Source organism: Hyaena hyaena, unplaced genomic scaffold, assembly GCF_003009895.1.
Source record: "Hyaena hyaena isolate Hyena2069 unplaced genomic scaffold, ASM300989v1 scaffold_578, whole genome shotgun sequence".
Taxonomy (NCBI): Eukaryota; Metazoa; Chordata; class Mammalia; order Carnivora; family Hyaenidae; genus Hyaena; species Hyaena hyaena.
The window spans coordinates 1,236,118-1,253,385 of NW_024081212.1; the positions used below are offsets into that span (position 1 = coordinate 1,236,118).

Here is a 17,268-nt window from a genome sequence, read left to right on the forward strand (position 1 = left end):
ATGAGTGGGGAAGGGGCAGAAAGAGAGGGAGACACAGAATCAGAAGCAGACTCCAGGCTCTGAGGCGTGAGCACAGAGCCTGACGTACGGCTCGAACTCATGAACTGTGAGATCATGACCTGAGCTGAAGTCTGACACTGAACGTACTGAGCCACCCAGGCACCCCTAAATTTTTTAAGAAAATAAACAGCCAGGAATCATTTTATTCTTGCTGTGGAAAAATTATTATGAATTATTCCAAGATTTAATTGCAGCAGGACAAATTGAGCTTCTGTATGGTTTAGCTACGTACCTCTGGAGAGCTAAATAAGCTTGCAGACTGCTGAAACTTTTACATTAACGGACTTTAATTTTCACATTACCAGTTGTTTTTATGGCTTACATAATCACTGAACAATTTTTCAAAAATCATTTTAAATGAATGAAAACCTAAGGTTTTCAATATCTATGAAATAAGTAAAATACCGATTAGAATTAGACCGCTTACCTTCAACAAAAAGGCTAATGGCTTAATCATTACTGTCTACTCACGTCAGGTGAGTGGAGAAATTGAATTCTCCTGGAATTTTTATTTCAGTTTTCCCAGCAGATGTTGTACTACTTATTCACTAGTCCTCAACCTTACTCCCATCCCACGTGTTAACAACCCAAAGCGGAAGGCTTTCCATCTCGACGCTGCACAGCTTCCGGGAGTCCACTGATGCCGCTGGGCGGCCACTAGCCCCTGCTGAGCCGTGACTGACAGGCCTCCCGGCCAATCCCGTTCCACCTGCACATTCACTTTGATTTGCGGCAAAGAGGATACAAGAAACTCTGAGAAAGAACCGGCACAGATTCAGTGCCTCTTTACTGCCTTGTTTCCTGTGTTTTTATTTTTAGATAAAAATGGAAATAGGGCTACATGGAAAATTAACAACAACCAGAGAAAAGATGACGGGAAGTATAGACGTTTCAGTCTCGTCTCTTCAGGGCATGTCAACGGCTCTGCCTTCTGGGAAGGGACCTCACGAGCTGTAATACTTGAGGAGACCCTCCTCTGTCGGTTTCAGGATCTTCTTGTCGGCCATGTTGACCACCCACCCAGGAGCCAGACCAAAGAAGATCTGCCTTGGGTCCTTTCGAGTACTAAGCATTTTGAAGAGTTCATCTTTGGTGATGTCAGGTAAAATATAGCCATACTTCCTGGCAAGTGCGAGTCTCGCTTCAGGAAACGCGGCAGGGTCCGCCAGGTAACCACGATTCTTGGCGTCAGTGTAATAGGGCACCAGCGCCTCCGGCGGAAGCATGCGTTTGGGAATGGGCTGGCCACGCAGGAAGAAAGGAACAGGTTTGCACAGAATTTCTGAAAAGGGTTTAAACAAAAAAGATACAAATAATGGCTATGTACACATGATTTTAATTATTAATTTTTTAAATGTTTATCTTGGAGAGACCGGAAGAGAGAGCGCCCAAGTGGGGGAGGGGCAGAGAGAGAAGGGGGAACAGAGGATCTGAAGCGGGCTCTGTGCTGATGGCAGAGAGCCGGATGCAGGGCTCGAACTCACCGACCCTGAGATCATGCCCCAAGCCAGATGCTCAACCGATTAAGCCACCCTGGTGCCCCTTTTAATTATTCATTTTTTTACTACTACCAAAAGATGAGAATTTCCAAGCACTTTTTAAAAAATTATTATTAAAAAGGCTTGTCTTAGGTAAGCAAATGGAAATACTTCATTTTCAAAAATTTGGATCTTGAAAATCAAGTTACCCCTGGGTTGCCAACAATTAGTGAATATGTAAACATCGCATATAACATCATATGTAAGTCCCATGTTTAAAGCTAAAAACCTCATGACACACTGACTGGGGCAGAGGAGAAGCCACACCACTAACAGGAAACCGGGGCGTCCAAACCGCAAGTCCAAGGGCGGCGAGGACTCTGACCTCCTGTCGGGCAGCCAGCGGGAGACAGAGGGAGAAGAGAGGGCCCGCAGGCCGTCTTACCCAGGCTTCTTGGGTCGTAGAAGGCTGTAGTTACGACACCCCCATTTCTCTCGACTGCGGCAATGGCTAGTTCCGAAGCCAACTGCACTTCAATGTTGACCTTCGCCTGAAAGGTGTCGGCGCCCTGGAAACGGAACACGGCAGAGCAAAGTCCGTTTGTACGGTGTGGTTACAAGGAAAGTATAAAATCGGGGCAAACTGCCTTACGCTGTGTTTTCTCCTCCAAAATGCCTACAGTGTAACAGTAATTCCAACTCTAAACACGCAGTTCTTTCACATTTGTTTAGGCTGTCTCCGTTTACCAGTCTTCATCCTCTGTGAGCGAGGACGCTGTCACCCTACATATTCAGCAGACGGCAGCAACAGCATCCATCGCCAGTACTTCATCAATAGTGGACTGTTTACTCCTAACAATCCTGTGACAGAATTACTGCTACACCAGTTTCATAGATGGGGACACCAAAGCACAGAGAGGTTAAGTAACTTGTCAAGATCACAGAGCTAGGGTTCTAGTCACAGCATTTGGGTTTTGTTTTCTTTCTTTTTTTTTTTTTGAGAGCAAGGTTTAATGCTGTGTGTATTCAAACACAAAAGCTATTTTCAGCAGCATGGAGTTCTAGGTCACCCTGTAGATGTCCCTGAGGCCTTTCCTGAGGTCGCAGGCTGTTCCAGGCACAGCAGGAGCCCCACTGAAGGAGACAATAGCAGCAGACACCAGAGGGATCCAAGGAGGGTCAGTTTAATCATCCTTCTTAAACTTGCCATTGACATAGGGCACCCAGTTCAGAACCAGGGGCCAGTACGCAGCCCACACCGGCCCCACCATGCCTGCAGCGCCCCTCACGGCTGCCATGGGAGTCCAGGTCTGGGCCAGCTCATGGGAGCACGGGCCCAGGTACCTGCCCAGCATCGCAATGTGGGCCACAGCACAGGGCGACCCCGAGCATGTCTGCCATGCTGACATGGAGAAAACTTCTCTTCCTTATCCCTAAGTTAACGAGAGCCCAAGAAATTGGCGATGAGATTAGTGGGCTGGAACCAGTGGAAAAATAAAACATCTGACAACAGGGGCACCTGGCTGGTTCAGTTAGTAGGGCGTGCAGCTCTTGATCTTGGGGTTGTAAGTCTGAACCCCTTTTTTTTTTTTCTAATAGTTTATTGTCAAATTAGTTTCCACATAACACTCAGTGCTCATCCCCACAAATGCCTCCTCCATGCCCATCCCCCCTCCCCCCCACATCCATCAGTCCTCAGTTTTTGTCAGCATTCAAGAGTCTCTCATGGTTTGCTTCTCTCCCTTTCCCCCACCACTTCACCCCTTCTTCTCCCCCTTGTTACTCTGTCAAGTTCCTCCTAATCCTCCTATACGTGCAAACATATGATATTTGTCCTTCTCTGCCTGACTTATTTCGCTCAGCATAACACCCTCAAGGTCCATCCATGTTGCTACACATGGCCAGATTTCATTCTTTCTCATGGCCATGTAGTATTCCATCGTATAGATAAACCACATTTTCTTGATCCATTCGTCTGTTGATGGACACTTAGGCTCTTTCCATGTTTTAGCTATTGTGGAGAGTGCTGCTATGAACATTGGGGTACATGTGCTCCTATGCCTCAGCATTTCTGTATCCCTTGGGTAAATTCCTAGCAGTGCTATTGCTGGGTCATACGGAGTTCTATTGTTAGTTTCCTGAGGAACCTCCACACTGTTTTCCAGAGGGGCTGCACCAGTTTGCATTCCCACCAACAGTGTAGGAGGGTGCCCATTTCTCCACATCCTCGCCAGCATCTAGAGTTCTCTGATTTGCTCATTTTAGCCACTCTGACTGGCGTGAGGTGGTATCTCAGTGTGGTTTTGATTTGTATTTCCCTGATGAGGAGGGATGCTGAGCATCGTTTCATGTGTCTGTTGGCCATCTGGATGTCCACTTTGGAGAAGTGTCTGAGTCTGAACCCCTTCTTGTGCGTAGAGATTAAAAATAAAATCTTTTTTAAAAATCTGGAGCACCTGGATGGCTTGGTCACTTAAATATCTGACTCTTGATTTCTGCTCAGTTCATTATCTCACAGTTCATGGGTTCGAGCCCCACATTGAGCTCTGTGCTAACAATGTGGAACCTGCTTGGGATTCTCACTCTCTCTGCCCCTCTCCCCCAATCTCTCTCTTAATAAATAGATAAACTTAAAAAAATAAATAGGGGTGCCTGGATGGCCCAGTCAATTGGGCGTCCAACTTCCACCCAGGTCATGATCTCACAGTTCATGACTTCAAGCCCCACGTCGGGCTCTGTGCTGACAGCTCGGAGCCTGGAGCCTGCTTCAGATTCTGTGTCTCCCTCCCTCTCTGTCCCTCCCCCACTAGCGCTGTGTGTGTCTCTACTATGGATAAACACTTTAAAAAATATTTTTAAATAAATAAAAAATGAAATCAGGTCTTGCCATATTATTTGTGAAATTTAGTAACTCTTCCAGATCGCCCAACTGTTTCCCTTTTCTTGAGCATTAGAGTTAGTTCTGGTGTTTTCAGCACTATAAATACTATTTTCAGGAATGTCTTTATATCAGTGAAGTTTCCCTTATGTTGTTATTCCTTGAAAACATATATTCTGAAATTGGTAATTTTGTGCTAAGGAGTAGGTCTTATTACCACTATTTACTGCAAATCTAAAATCCAGAAAAGCCAGTTTACAGAGCTGCAAGTGACTGTGCAACTGTACTTACTCAACTGTTGCCCTGGTGTAGTTTTCAGGGTTATTTTCCTAGTTTAATACAGACACGTGCCTGAGAGCTGTTGGGGTGTGTTTACTGGCTGACAAGGTGACAGATTTTTCCGTATTAATTTATATGTGTGTTCCCTTATATAGCCCAAATAGAATACTAAGGCTTAATGGTGTATTCTGTATTTTATTTTCAAATCATTTTATTTGGAAAACTTTTCTCCACAAGGTTCACTTTTTCAAAGGAACCTAAAAGGTTCTTCCATAAACACATGCTTCCCTCTGGTGGACACCAAGTTACTTACACAGCTGTCTTACCTCCAAGAAACAAAAGTATTAATGAATAAATTTAATTGCTTATGAAACTCTTGGCCAATTTCTTTTTTTCTTACATTTCAATGTTTATTTATATTTGAGAGAGAGAGAGATAGTGTGTGAGCAGGGGAGGGGCAGAGAGAGAGAGAGAGAGAGAAATGGAGACAGAATCTGAAGCAGGCTCCAGGCTCCATGCTGTCAGCACAGAGCCTGACGCAGGGCCCGAACTCAGAAGCCATGAGATCATAACCTGAACCGAAGCATAGAAAAATTCTTTGCTGCAGTTAGATTTGGATTTGATTCTGGGTATCTGAGTGGCTCAGTCGGTTGAGCATCTGACTTCAACTCAAGTCATGATCTCATAGTTCATGAGTTTGAGCCTTACATCAGGCTCTCTGGTGTCAGCGTGGGGCCTGCTTCAGATCTCTGTCTTCTTCCCTCTGCCCCTCACATACCCCCTCTCAAAAATGAACAAATATTAAAAAAATAAATAAGAAACTTTCTAAAAAAGAAACTGGGTTTGATTCATTCCTTTTCTCCATAAATACTAATTATTATGAGCCAATATTTCCAATACTAAAAATATAGCAACGAACCAAGTACTTGTCATCAAAGAAGTTACATTATAGTGTGAAGAAGAGAATGAAAAAATAAGTGCATTACTTGCTGATAAAGGTCAAGTGTTTAAATATTCAAAGAAAAATACTCTGCACAGGGCAAAGCAGACACAAGTGTGAGGAGGGAGGGGAGGTGTTGTGAGCATTCTGTCATAAAACCCTGATAGGATGTTTTGAGTAGAGAATCAAAGGGAGCGAGAGAGCAAGCTAAACAGCTACACTGAAGAGCAGCCCAGAACCAGATACGAAGGCCCCTCAGGAGAGCAGGCCGATCTCTTCACACTACAACGGAGTGTAACACACAGTAATGGTTATAGGACACTCAAAAGAACTAAAAATTGAGGGGGGGCCTGGGTGGCTCAGTAGGGTAAGTGTCCAACTCGTGATTTCACCTCAGGTCATGATCTCGAGGTTCATGGGTTCCAGAACCCCACAATGGGCTCTTTGTTGACGGTGCAGGGCTGGCTTGGGATTCTGTCTCCCTCTCTCTCTGCCCCTTCCCTGCTCTCTCTCTCTCTCTCTCAAAATAAATAAATAACCATTAAAAAATAAATAAAAAGAAGGAAGGAAAGAAAGGAAGAAAGAAAGAAAAGAAGAAAGAAAGGAAGAAAGGAAGAAAAAAATTGGGGCGCCTGGGCCAATTTCAGCTCAGGTCATGATCTCATGGTTCGTGAGTTCAAGCCCCACTCCAGGAAAGCTCAAGCCCTGCTCCAGGCTCCACACTCTCTCCTTCTCTCTCTGCCCCTCACTCACTTGCACTCTCTCAAAAAGATTTAATTAACTAATTAATTAAATTAACTAATTAATTAAAGAAATAAAAATTTAAAAGGCAGAGTGTTGGTTATATGGTAATCAGAAACAGCCTTCATGTAACACCAAAAATCTCATGCAGACTTACCTCCTCTACCAGCTGGACACCATAATCCCTCTTAAGTGGCTGGATGGTCACACCTCTCCCATTGACAAGCTGAGTTAAGTCAATAGGTTGAGTAGGATCCACTCGACCCAAATCAATAAGATACTGCAATCTATTGAGACTCAAAGGCTGATACTGCCGTCTGAAGCTACAAAACAAAGTAACAATTGGGAAACTCAGTCAAACTTCTCTTCCTGTAAGTTCTTCAAACTGACTCAAAGCTCTGTCCTATATTGTCCTCTCTCGATTTAGATGACTTAACAAAAATAAAAACATCCTGGGGCGCCTGGGTGGCTCAGTCGGTTGAGCGTCCGACTCAGGTCATGATCTTGCGGTTGATGAGCTCAAGCCCTGCATGGGGCTCTGTGCTGACAGCTCAGAACCTGGAGCCTGCGTCAGATTCTGTGTCTCTCTCTGTCTCAAAACTAAGCATTAAAAATAAAGAAATAAAATAAAAGCATCGCGAGTGCAACAAAAACACATAATATTGCTTGCTTTTTGTCAATGAAACAAAACCCATAGTTCATTTCATTAAACATAGTTTGCCTCTCTAAGCATTTACTTCACTCAAATAAATTTGTCAAATTTGAATTAGGCATTAACGGAGCTCAAAGTAACCAGAGTAGTTGTCATTTATGGGGTGACTACAATTGTTCAGGTTTTTATATATATTATTGCTAAGCCTCTAACCAACCACACAAAAGCTGGTCTTATATTCTCCTTTGCAGGTCTGAGTATAAAGTCTGGGCTTTTTTTCCTACTAATCCAGGCTAAATCTCATTACCAAAAATTAAAACAGAAAAACGACAATAAAAGTTTGACTCAAAGTGAATTTAAATTTCTACCAAGCTTTTTTTTTTTTTTTTTTGCTGATTGTCCATGAAAATCAGGGATGTTTCCTTTAAAAAGCAAAGCAACCTTACCTATGACCTTCATTAAACCCGTATTTTGGGATTCGAATATAAAATGGAGTCTGGCCTCCCTCAAAACCCAGTCTGGGCCGGGTTCCTCTCTGCCGCTCTCCTTTATGGCCTCTGCCACATTTTCTACCTCTTCTCCGACCCCTTCGCCTTCTTTCCTACAAGGAAAGGAAATACCATTCATTAATCCAGTCAACCTGTACCCCCAGTTCACGCTACGTGCCAAGCTCTGTTCTCGGTGCTCTACCCTCCAACACTTTTAAGTTAGCATCAAATTGTGGTTCAAAGGCAAAGTTCCAAGGACGGAATGGAGATAAGGATTCTAGATACGCTGGAAATGAAAAAAAAAATCCTAGAAAATCAAACATCCACAACAAACAGGGCTGACACGACATTCAACAACACTTACGTTGTCATTAACTGTAAATACATAACCGTTGCCCTGGTATATTATTTAAACCCAAACTCACAAAGTAATTTTCCTAAATCAACTTCCTGTCCCTTCGTGAAAACAACGAACTGATTTTTTAAATGACAGTGTGCGGGGGCACCTGGCTGGTTCCCTCTCGGGTTGTGAGTTTCAACTCCACGCTGGGTGGAAATCAAATCTTCTTGAAGATAAATAAATGACAGTATGTCAATTAACAGCTTTTCCAGCTGTATGCAGTGATTTGCAGGAAAGACATCCACCGTCATCAACCCAAACCTTTCCCACGAAAATAAAAGTAATGGGAAAGTGCCTTATTTTTAAATCCAATTCTGAACAAGACGATCATCTTAATTCCCACCGACTTCGCTCCTCCGCCCCAATTACAGAATTCCGCTTTACAATATAAACCTTCTCGTTACGAATTGGGGTCGTGTGGGAACCCTCCTCCGTGCAGTCGAGACGAGGGCTCGGCAACCCTACGTTCATCCCAACACCCTTCAGGGGAGAGAAGAGACAGGCCGCTTCCGTCGCCCGGTGCGCCAGCGCCTCCCCGCACCGCCACCAGCCGCTTACCGGTTTTCGAGAACCTGGGTTCGGCTTCAGGTTCGCCAAGCTCACTCGGGGAAGGGCCCGGAGCAGCTCCAGAGCCCCCGCCCCGCCGCCCCGCAGGGGACCGGCCATGACCCGCACCGCCACGGCCCTCCAAGGACGCCCGGGGTCGCCTCGGAGCCCACGTGGTCTCCGCGCGCTGCTTTACGGCCGCCGCCCCACCCTCGTCGTGAAGCCGGAAGTGCGGCGCTCGCGGCCGCTGGGTTTGGGGGCGTCCGGGAGGCCCTGGTGGCGTAGGGGTTTTTGCAGCTTCGCGGTCTCCGTTGCTCTGCATCTTTTTCATGGTTTTAGTTCGCTCGGGACGTGAGCATCGTTTGAGGGAGGTGCGTTGACCTTGTCTTGAGCAGACGGCGTTTTCCGCGGCTTTAGAAGAGCGCGCGTCGAAGACGCTGTGCGTTAGAGAGTCCTGGAGTCTGGCCTGGCACGTTTTGCCGGGTCGCCTTGTCCTCTTTATGAGGCAGTGTCTTTCCCGAGCTCCACCTGCAGCTCAGAATCATATAGCGGGAACGCTAAGCCCTTGGCGTTGAGCTTCGCCTGGTTACACGCGGTCAGATGCAAACGTCATACCGAGGGTCCAGCTATTAAAATGCCTGGCTCCCGCCGACCTGTGCCTAAGACTGTGTGCGGCCGCATCCCTGGGTCTCTGCTGTGTTGCTTTGGCCGAGCTACCGACATAATTAATTTCGCTTATTATTGAATAATGTTGGAGCCACACTGAGCGCTGTTAAGTCAGCCTTACTCGGTTTCTCTCAACAACCAGTCGTAGAGGTAGATGTTTTTATTTCTTACAGACCAAGAAGCTTAGGCTTGGCAAAGTCGAGTGGCCGGACCCAGGTCTCACCGGAAAAGGCAGAGCCAGGATTCACTTAACACTGCCTCCTTACAAAGTAGTGTTTTTTATCATTTAAAATGGAATATCTGCAACACAAAATACATAAGGTTATTTTCATTCAAAAAATATCTTCCCTATTTTTGCCTTAAGGGGATGTAATATAAAAGACCATGTTCCCTTCTTTTTTTATTCTCTTTACAGTTCACCGTCTTGCTGTGCAGTTGTTCTTCCTAGTTCCCATTAGTTATAAAAATAGTGAAGGTGAGAAATTTTTGGAGGGGAACTACTCCTATGTTTGCCTAAACATAAGTTATTTTGAATGAAATAGAGAAAAGATGCATGTCTTTAAGCACATTTATGAGCAGGTCACTTACTTGTTGCCAAGAAATATACAAAGGCAAGGGGCGCCTGAGTGGGTTGGGTTTCTGAGTAGACTTGGGTCGTGAATTCTCGGCTTACGGGTTCCAGCCCCAAGGGGAGCTCTGTGCCGACAGCCCAGAACCTGGAGCCTGCTTTGGATTCTGTGTCTGCTCTCACTGCCCCTCCCCCGCTCACACTCTGTGTGTGTGTGTGTGTGTGTGTGTGTGTGTGTGTGTGTGTCAAACATGAATAAACACAAAATGTTTTTTAAGTAAAAAGAAATACACAAAGGTGAAATCAAATAGGATCTTGCTCCCAGGTTTTTTGAAATCTAGAACAGGAAATATCAAAATTGAGTATTTTTTTAAAGATTTTATTTCTTTTTTTTTTTAATTTCCTTTTAGGATCATCTCTTTTATATATATATATACACATATATATACATATATATGTGTATATATATATGTATATTTACTTATTTTGAGAAAGAGAGTGAGCAAGCATGCGCGAGTAAGGGAGAGCCTGAGAGAGGAGAGAATCCCAAGCAGGCTGCACACTGTCGCACAGAGCCAAGCTCCATCCAACTCAGGAACCCAGGTAGGAAATCAAGGGTTTGATGGTCAACTGAGTGAGCTACTCTAAAGACTTTATTTGTAAGTAATCCCTACACCCAGTGTGGGACTCAAATCCACACCCAAGATCAAGAGTTGCTCACTCCAACTGAGGCAGCCAGGAGCCCCAAAGTTGAGTATTTTTCAAAAGGTAAAAAAAAAAAAAAAAAAAAGTAGGCTTCCTGTAGACCTAACAGCACAAGTAGAAGAAAAATACGAGTATGAGCTCTATAAAAAAATATAAAGTACAGACTCTATTTGGAAGTACAAAAGAAAATAGAGAAAAAAGTAGAAACTAGTTCCTGACTTTAAGGGTTTCAATTCGATGTATTTCATCATCTTTTTGTGAGAAATTTCTTCTGGGAAGAAAATTGCAAAATCTATCGCAAAATGTGCCCTAATCTATAGGAAGAGTCACAACTTTTTTCCTCTACCTAGAAATCGGTGCTTGCCTTAAGTAATGGATTTCTGGGTGAGTGTTAATACTAATAACATTTTTAAACACACAATTTTTATTGAATAAATGAGATACAGGAAATATAAAACAATGCACTGCACTTCCTGGCAGAGATGCTTTTTGTTGTGTAGGTCATGTAATGTTATTGGGGGACATCGGTTAATAATAGTGGAAATAATTGTCGTTAATTGTAGGCTACATGTTTGTTTATCCCATATCCAACATGTTAATGACGCATATAAAACTGTCAATTTGATGAGTAGCATCTGTGTTCTAAAAATGTAAATTAATGTTGTGTGATAAATAGGTCATTAATCTTACCTTAAGCCTAGGTAAGTGTTACATCATCGTCATTATGGCATGAGAATATTTACTAAGCACCCACATGATTGGGGTGTTGCACTGTACCCTGTTTAAGTCATTAAGAAGACTTTGTAATAAAACATTTCAGGAGCACCTGGGTGGCTCAGTCGGTCAAGCGTCGACTCTTGATTTTGGCTCGGGTCCTGATACGGTTCTTGAGTTCGAGCCCCCCATAGGCCTCTGTGCTGCGAGTAAGGAGGCTGCTTGGGATTCTCTCTCCCTTTCTCCTTTTCTGCCCCGCCCGTGCTTGCACATTCTCTCTCAAAATAAATAAATAAACTTGGGGCACCCGGGTGGCTCAGTCGGTTAAGCCTCCAATTTCAGCTCAGGTCATGACCTTGCAGTTTGTGAGTTCGAGCCCCGCGTCGGGCTCTGTGCTGACAGCTCAGAGCCTGGAGCCTGCTTCGGATTCTGTGTCTCCCTCTCTGCCCCTACCCTACTCACACTCTGTCTCTCTCTCTCTCTCTCTCATATGAATAAACATTAAAAAAATTTTTTTAAATAAAATAAACTTAAATCTTCAAATAAAAAAAAAACATTTTCAGTGACTACGGTCCATGCTGATTCCAGGTGCAGCTAGTAATGTCTACTGCATAATTATATAAAAGGAACGAAATGAACCCTGTAAAGGTGGTACAATTTGAAATTCCTTGGGAAGTCCTCTTTCTCACACACTCCTAATCACTTTTTTGCCACTTATCCAAGGACCCGAAGACTCCATCAACATAGCTTAATTCCTTTGAACTCATTTAAAATGAAAATTCTCTGGGCGCCTAGCTCAGTAGGTTAAGCATCTGACTTTGGCTCAGGTCATGATCTTGTAGTTCATGAATTTGAGCCCCATGTCAGGCTCTGTGCTGACAGCTCAGCTGTTTCAAACTCTGTGTCTCCCTCTTCTGCTTCTCCCCTGTTTGTGCTCTGTCTCTCCCTCTCTCAAAAATAAATAAACATTTAAAAAATGTTTTTAATGAAAATTCTCAAAGTGGGTAGAGAATGAGAGTGGGGAAGTGAAAATAAACGGGGGTTAATTTCATCATACAGGGTACTTTACGGGAACCATAATAAAATACACAAGGAAGAGTCTAATCAACTCAGTCCTCTTTTTTTGACATTAAAAACCAACAAAACAAAAACATGTGCATAAAACTCCTAAATGAGAACACGCATTAAAGAATATTTTGGCAGGGATGGGAACAGAAGGAAAAGAATTTCAGTTATTAGATTATAACTGACTTTTTCTGTGAGTCAAGAACAAGTCACTTTTAGAGTGAGACCAAGAACAGGCTTATTTTGTGTTTATCAGAGTTGAGAATTGGAAAAGAACTGGAGATGAGAGTTTCCTTAGTGAAGAGAGGAGGAACCAAGCGACAGGAGAGCAGTGAATCCCTTTGATACTGAGAGAAAACAATATCAAGTGAGCTAAGAAGAGAGCATGGAAAGGGATGGAAATAAATGTCATCTGGATAAAACCTAGCTCGTTTTATCAAAGGTTGGCCCTGACTTACGGGTCTTCATTTATACCTGAATAGTTTTTGTTTTAATTTTATTAAAGTATATTAATGCATGCATTCGTTTGGAGAAAAAGCAAGTAGTACAGAAGAGTCCATAATGAAAAACAGGAATTTTCCCTAGGCAATCACTTTTAACTTTCTGTTTTTATTTCATCTGGTGATTACCTCTATATTTATAAATTAAAATATCTCTATCACTAATTGTTTTATCAATTTTTTGGACATTGTATGTTCACTTGCCTTAAGATAGATGAAGACTTAGATAATTTAAACTCTCTCCCAGTCTTTTAGTTCTCTCGATGGTAAATGTGTAATTTAAATAACGTGAGTACTTTAAGTATCTATTTCTTTTTTTTACTATCTATTTCTTAGATTTTCAACTATCAAAAGTATCCAGAAGCTCCTCACTCCGTATAATATGAAGATACTGACTCATCTAACCTCTCACTTTTTGGCCCCTTCTACCGACATCTTTTAGTTATGTATCTTTTTTTAACATTGTCATGGATATAAGTAAGAAGCTATAACAATTACTGGATTTGCTCTTTCTCTCTAGAGAGAACTAGCTTTCAGGCTAACAGGCTTTCTTTAAATTCAAGATCACAGACCCTAAATTGGTCACCCTACTCCAGTGTCCTAGAGAACTTAATTTTTCACTCTCCACAATGACTATGTTGTATCTTCTTTCTCAGCCAATGATTTTCCCTTCTACTTTAGAAAAAGAAGTCATGAGATAAGGCATTTTGACATATCCCACCACTAAATGCCCAATCCTTCCTATCACTGCATACATTCTCTGTATCCTATTAAAGATAAGGAAGTGGCTTTCCTCCTGCTAGCTTTCAGTCTTTCCACCTGTGATCTGGACTTCCATGCCTCCCACCTGCTTAGGGATTTTGTTGTTTTGAATATCCTTTCTGTTTCCCGCATCAGCATCATCAGTCTCTCCTCATGCTGGGTGGTCTCATAAGCCTATTAAAATGCTATCATTCATTTAAAAAAAAAAAAAAGCTATACCTCATTTCTTTATCCCTTCATCCATCCACATCCATTCAGCTGTATCCATCTCTCTGCTTTCATAGCAAAATTCCTCAAAAGAGTTCTACATAGGCCATCTCTATTTCCTCTTCCTTAATCCCATTTTTTCCTATGAATAACCTCCACGTTGCCAGTTCTGATAAGAAATGCAAATCAAAACCACAATGAGGCATTGCCTTGCAAATGTTAGGATGAGTATTGCCAAAACAAAACAAAAGATAATAAGTGTTGGTAGGGGGTGTGGCAAAATCGGAACCCTGTGCACTGTTCGTGGAAATGTACAATGGTGCAGGCACTTTGGAAGACAGTACAGAGATTCCTCAAAAAATTCAAAATAGAACTAGCTCTATGATCCAGCCATTCCACTTTTGGGTATATACCCAAAGGAATCGGAATCAGGATCTTGAAGAGATATTTCCCATGTTTATTGGAGCACGATTCACAATAGCCAAGATATGGAAACTGCCCAAATGTCCAATGAAAGACAAATGGAAATAGAAAATGTGGGATATTAAAACTAATGTAACATTGTGTGGCAATTATACTCAAAATTTTAAGGATATGTGGGATATACATATAACTAGATATTATTCAAACTTAAAAATTAAGGAAATACTACCATTTATGACAAGATGGAGGGACTGGGAAGACATTATGTTAAGTGAAGTCAATTAGTCACAGAAGGACAAATACTGCATGATTTCTCCTCTACAAAGTATCTACAATAGTCAGAGAAGCAAAAAACAGATTGGTGGTTGCCAGGAGGTAGGAGTGAGTTTGATAGGAGCTGAGATGGGAGAGTTGTTTAATGGGCATAAAGTCTCACTTATCCAGGATGAGTAAGTTCTGGAGATCTACATTACAACACTGTGTCTATTGTTAACAATATGGTATGATGCACTAGTTAGAGGGTAAATCTTATGTTGAATATTCTTACCACAAACAAAAAGCCAGGGGACACAAGAAGTTTTTTTGATGTGATGGTTATTCTTTTTTTTTTTTTAAGTTTATTTATTTAAGTAATCTCTACACCCAACGTCGGGCTCAAATTCACAACCCCAGGACCAAAAGTCACCATCCTCCTCTACTGAGCCAGCCAGGTGCCCTGGTGATGGATATTCTTATTACCATGATTGTGGTGATGGTATCACGGGTCTACGTTTATATCCAAACTCATTGAAATATACACATTACTCGTGTACAACTTTTGTATATTATGCCTCAAAAAAGCTGAACAAAATTGAAATTCTGTTCTTTTAAAGGAGTGCTTAGCATCATTCAAGGCAGTTGATCACTTGGTCCTTAAAACACTTTGTTTGATTTCTGGATAGCCTACATTTTTGGTTTTCTTCTTCCATCCTGGTTGATCTCTCTCACTTTCACTGGGCTGTCCTAAACTATCTGCCCTCTAAATGTTGAAATTTAGGGGCACCTGGGTGGCTTAGTCGGTTGAGCGACCGACTTTGGCTCAGGTCATGATCTCACGGTTCGTGGGTTCGAGCCCTGCATCAGGCTCTGTGCTGACAGCTAGCTCAGAGCCTAGAGCCTGCTTTGGATTCTTTGTCTTCCTCTCTTTCTCTGACCCTCCCCTGTTTACACAGCCTCTCTCTCTCTCAGAAATAAATAAAACATTAAAAAAATTTTTTAATAAATAAATGTTGAAATTTATTTTTTATATGCAGGTATTCCCTCAAGGTGATCTTAAATGGTTTACAGATTCTCAGATTTATATCTGTATCCCAAATTAGAGTTCAACTTGTACGTATCCAGCTCCTCAATTGATATCTCGACTAAGATGTCTTCTTAACATCATCAAACGGGGATTTGAGATTTCCAGCACTCTACCACATCTTCCCCAAACTTCTCCTCCCTTATGTTCCCCATGTCAATAAATAGCACCTTCATTTCCCTAGTTATTAAAGCCAAAACCTAAGAGTCATTCTTACTGCTCTTCTTTCCCTGTTTCATACATCAACAACACCTATTTCTCTTAAACACCATGCTGGTTCAACCCACCACCATTTTGCCTAGAACAATGCTACAGTCTACTGATGACTATTTTCACTTCCACCGCTGCCCCCTTCTAATCCATTTTCCAAAAGTAGTCAGAATGTCGATACCCTTCAGTGGCTTCCCATTGCACCTGAATAAAATGCAAACTTCTTACCAAGGACTATAAGAATCAGGCTGACCTGATTCCTTCCTGTCTCTCTATCCTCAAAGTGCTGGGAATACTTCAGTGAATTAATTAAATAAGCAAGTCCTTTTTTTTTTTTTATTTTAAGGGGGAAGGGGGAGAGAGAGTCCCAAGCAGTCTCCACTGCTCTGTGGGGTCTGACTCAGGGCTTGATCTCATGACTGTGAGACCATGACCTGATGCAAAATCAAGAGTTGGGTGCTTAACTGACCTACTGAGCCACCGAGGTGTCCTAGGCAAGTCTTATTATGGAGTTTTCTGGGTTATTTTGGGGGCGGGGGGGAGATATAATAAATAAGTTCAAATAAATAAAACTGTTTCTGAGAATAAAGAGTACCATGGAGACAATTAAACAGGGGATTATGTTAGAGAAGAACTGATATTTGTGGTGTCTTTTAGACTGAGTGGTCAAAGATTGCCTCTCTGAAGGGACATTTGAACCAAAGGACACAATAGAATTTTTAGCATTTTCTATGCAAAAGTTTATTTTGTATTTTATTTGTATTTATAGTTGTAAGTCTCTTTTTATACCTAATCATATTACTCTTTCTCCTAGCTTCCCCAGAAGTAGTCACTACTCTGAATTTAGAATTTATCCTTCCTATGCACTTCTTTGTACTTTTACTCTACCTCTATATATCCGTTATCAATCTATAATATTTTGAGATTTGGGCTTCTGGCAATGATGCGGCAAGAACTGAATAATAACTAAGAACACAATTTATCTTCCCATCTCATACAACAAAACAACCAGACAAAATATACAGTATCTTGGCTTCCAGGTATTAGGCAACAAGCATTTCTCTGAGAGAAATGAAACAAAAAATTTGAGCTATATTATTGTTCCAATTGATGTCCTAGAGTGAATTTCCAGGCTGTATACTGGGAAGAAGTACAAGAGAGGCCTCTGGTCTCCCAGAGAGGAAGAGAGAGAGCTTGCACAGGGAAGGCCTGCTAGCATTTATGAGATCAAGTACAAGAGAAGAGAAAGCTGTTCAGGGAGAGGTCCAAACGAGTACCGGTCAACACATGTGTGTGAAGAAACCACTCAAGGCCAGTGAACAACCATGAGAAAGATTCAAGCAGAAGATTTTCCAGAGTTCACTCAGGGCTAGGAATACGGTATCTTTCCACTAGCCAAATGGAAAAAATAATAAAAAAATAAATAAAAAGATTCCTAACACAAGGACATTTTCAAAATGTTACCACATAAGTGTGGGGACCAAATTAGCCCTACAGTCAGTGGACCCGCCTAGCAAAGCGAAAAAGCAAGCCTCAAACAGACCAATGTAACACGTGACTTAACTGCATTCCAAAACAAACACCGAAACCATTTGAGGAAAAAAATGCAGAAACTCCAACAACTAACAAAATAACAAAAATAATCCA

At 42.1% G+C, this 17,268-nt stretch overlaps 1 protein-coding gene and 1 long non-coding RNA gene across 2 annotated transcripts; one reads left to right on the top strand and one right to left on the bottom strand.

Annotated features, from left to right (window-relative positions):
- Positions 1 to 834: 834 nt before the first annotated feature.
- On the bottom strand, positions 835 to 8,640 carry MRPL15 (mitochondrial ribosomal protein L15). Its single transcript, XM_039256601.1, has 5 exons — positions 8,475 to 8,640; positions 7,475 to 7,629; positions 6,534 to 6,699; positions 1,984 to 2,107; positions 835 to 1,342 (listed from the first exon to the last, which is right to left on the bottom strand). Exons 1-5 carry the CDS (start codon positions 8,580 to 8,582, stop codon positions 1,005 to 1,007), a joined length of 891 nt encoding a protein of 296 aa, XP_039112532.1. The 5' UTR covers positions 8,583 to 8,640; the 3' UTR covers positions 835 to 1,004.
- A 1,575-nt stretch (positions 8,641 to 10,215) lies between these two features.
- LOC120248300 lies at positions 10,216 to 12,604 on the top strand. The gene is made up of 2 exons (XR_005532549.1): positions 10,216 to 10,299; positions 12,437 to 12,604. It is a non-coding gene; the product is annotated as an uncharacterized LOC120248300 (long non-coding RNA).
- The last annotated feature ends 4,664 nt before the right edge of the window (positions 12,605 to 17,268 follow it).